This window comes from Otolemur garnettii, unplaced genomic scaffold, assembly GCF_000181295.1.
Source record: "Otolemur garnettii isolate 467f Iridium unplaced genomic scaffold, OtoGar3 scaffold00070, whole genome shotgun sequence".
Taxonomy (NCBI): domain Eukaryota; kingdom Metazoa; phylum Chordata; class Mammalia; order Primates; family Galagidae; genus Otolemur; species Otolemur garnettii.
Window position 1 is genome coordinate 8,420,200 of NW_003852465.1, and position 1,490 is coordinate 8,421,689.

The following is a 1,490-nucleotide window of genomic DNA, read 5'->3' on the forward strand; positions in this document are numbered from 1 at the left end:
GTCTATAAGAGGAAAAAAAATTTAAATAAGGTATATATTTCTCAAAGTAGCATTTAGACAGGACAGTAGCATTTAGTAGCATTTAGAGCATACCAGAAGCTCTGCCAAAGCCCTGAAGAAAATTAAGAATTACATTACATTAAAGATATTTTAGAAAATTATCAAGTGTACAGAAGAAAAGTAAATACCAGACAGTATATTTTGGAAAATATACATAAGAAATAGTGCAGGAAGCTAAAAAGAGTTCCAGAAATAAAACATCTGAGACCTCTAAATTAGGATTCCAACAAATCCCCCCTTGATTCCTGAGACCTGTTAGAAAATTCACCCAAAAATAACCAGAACAGTTAAGATCAATTAATGTGAGATATCTTGTCAACAGGTCAACAGTTTCCTATTCTAAGTTCAGGCATTTTCTAGAGATGGTTTTCATCTCCAACATTTATGTACATTTTTCCTATAAGTCCCAATACTAAATTTAGGGAAAACCACATACTTTGTAACATTCATGCATTGCCTTGAAAGACAAAGTCTCACTTTGTCACCCTCGGTAGAGTGCCGTAGCCTCAGAGCTCACAGTAACCTCAAACTCTTGGGCTCAAGTGATTCTCTTGCCTCAGTCTCCCTAGCAGCTGGGACTACAGGCACCCGCCACAATGCCTGGCTATTTTTGTTGTTGTTGTTTGTTTGTTTAGCAAGCCCGGGCCATGTGGCCAGGTTCGAACCCACCAGCCCAGGCCCATGTGGCCAGGGCCCTAACCACTGAGCATGGGTGCCCAGCCATGAATTGTATGTTTTTAAAGTATCTTACAGTTGAGTATCCCTTCTTTGAAGTGGTTGAGACCAGAAGTGTTTCAAATTTCAAATTTTTTTAGATTTTGGAATATTTACATTATGTCAGGTGAGCATCCCAAATCTGAAAATCCAAAAACATTTCTATGGAGCAGCATATTGGCATTCAAAAAGTTTCAGATTTTGGAGCATTCTGGATTTGGGATTCTTGGATTTGGGATGTTCAACCTGTATATGTTAATTTATATGTAAATTATAATGTTACCTGTAATAGAACCAATGAATAACTGGCTATTACAATAAAAAATATAGTTATACAAACCATTATTACCTTCAGATTGTGTATTTGAAGCTGATAAGTTATCTGTCTGATGTGGAAGAGAGTGGTGATGGTGGGGCTGATGAGTATTAGAATCTTTGGATCCAAACGCAACAACATCTGGGGTATAAGATGATAGGGAATATACGCTGTGGGATAGCTGTTCCTGGGGAGTTAAAATGCTGGCAGATCCAGATGATGAAGTATCAGAGCCAATAATCTGAGATGCACAAGAATTTCCATTTTTAAACAGTGAGTCATTCAAAGTATTCTTACTGGAACTAAGACATCGAGATCTAGCAAGAAAAGAAAATAGTTTCAATATCAAATAACAAATTGTATAATTAAATTCATCTGAAATATGTGTCTGTGACTTACA

General features: G+C 36.6%; 1 protein-coding gene across 1 annotated transcript in view; it reads right to left on the reverse strand.

The window, feature by feature from the left end:
- SENP1 (SUMO1/sentrin specific peptidase 1) overlaps positions 1–1,490 on the reverse strand; it is a 78,914-nt gene that overhangs the window by 32,725 nt on the left and 44,699 nt on the right. The window contains exon 7 of the mRNA XM_023515367.1: positions 1,124–1,465. Within this exon, the coding sequence (XP_023371135.1) occupies positions 1,124–1,465 (342 nt within the window). The remainder of the gene's footprint in view (positions 1–1,123; positions 1,466–1,490) is intronic.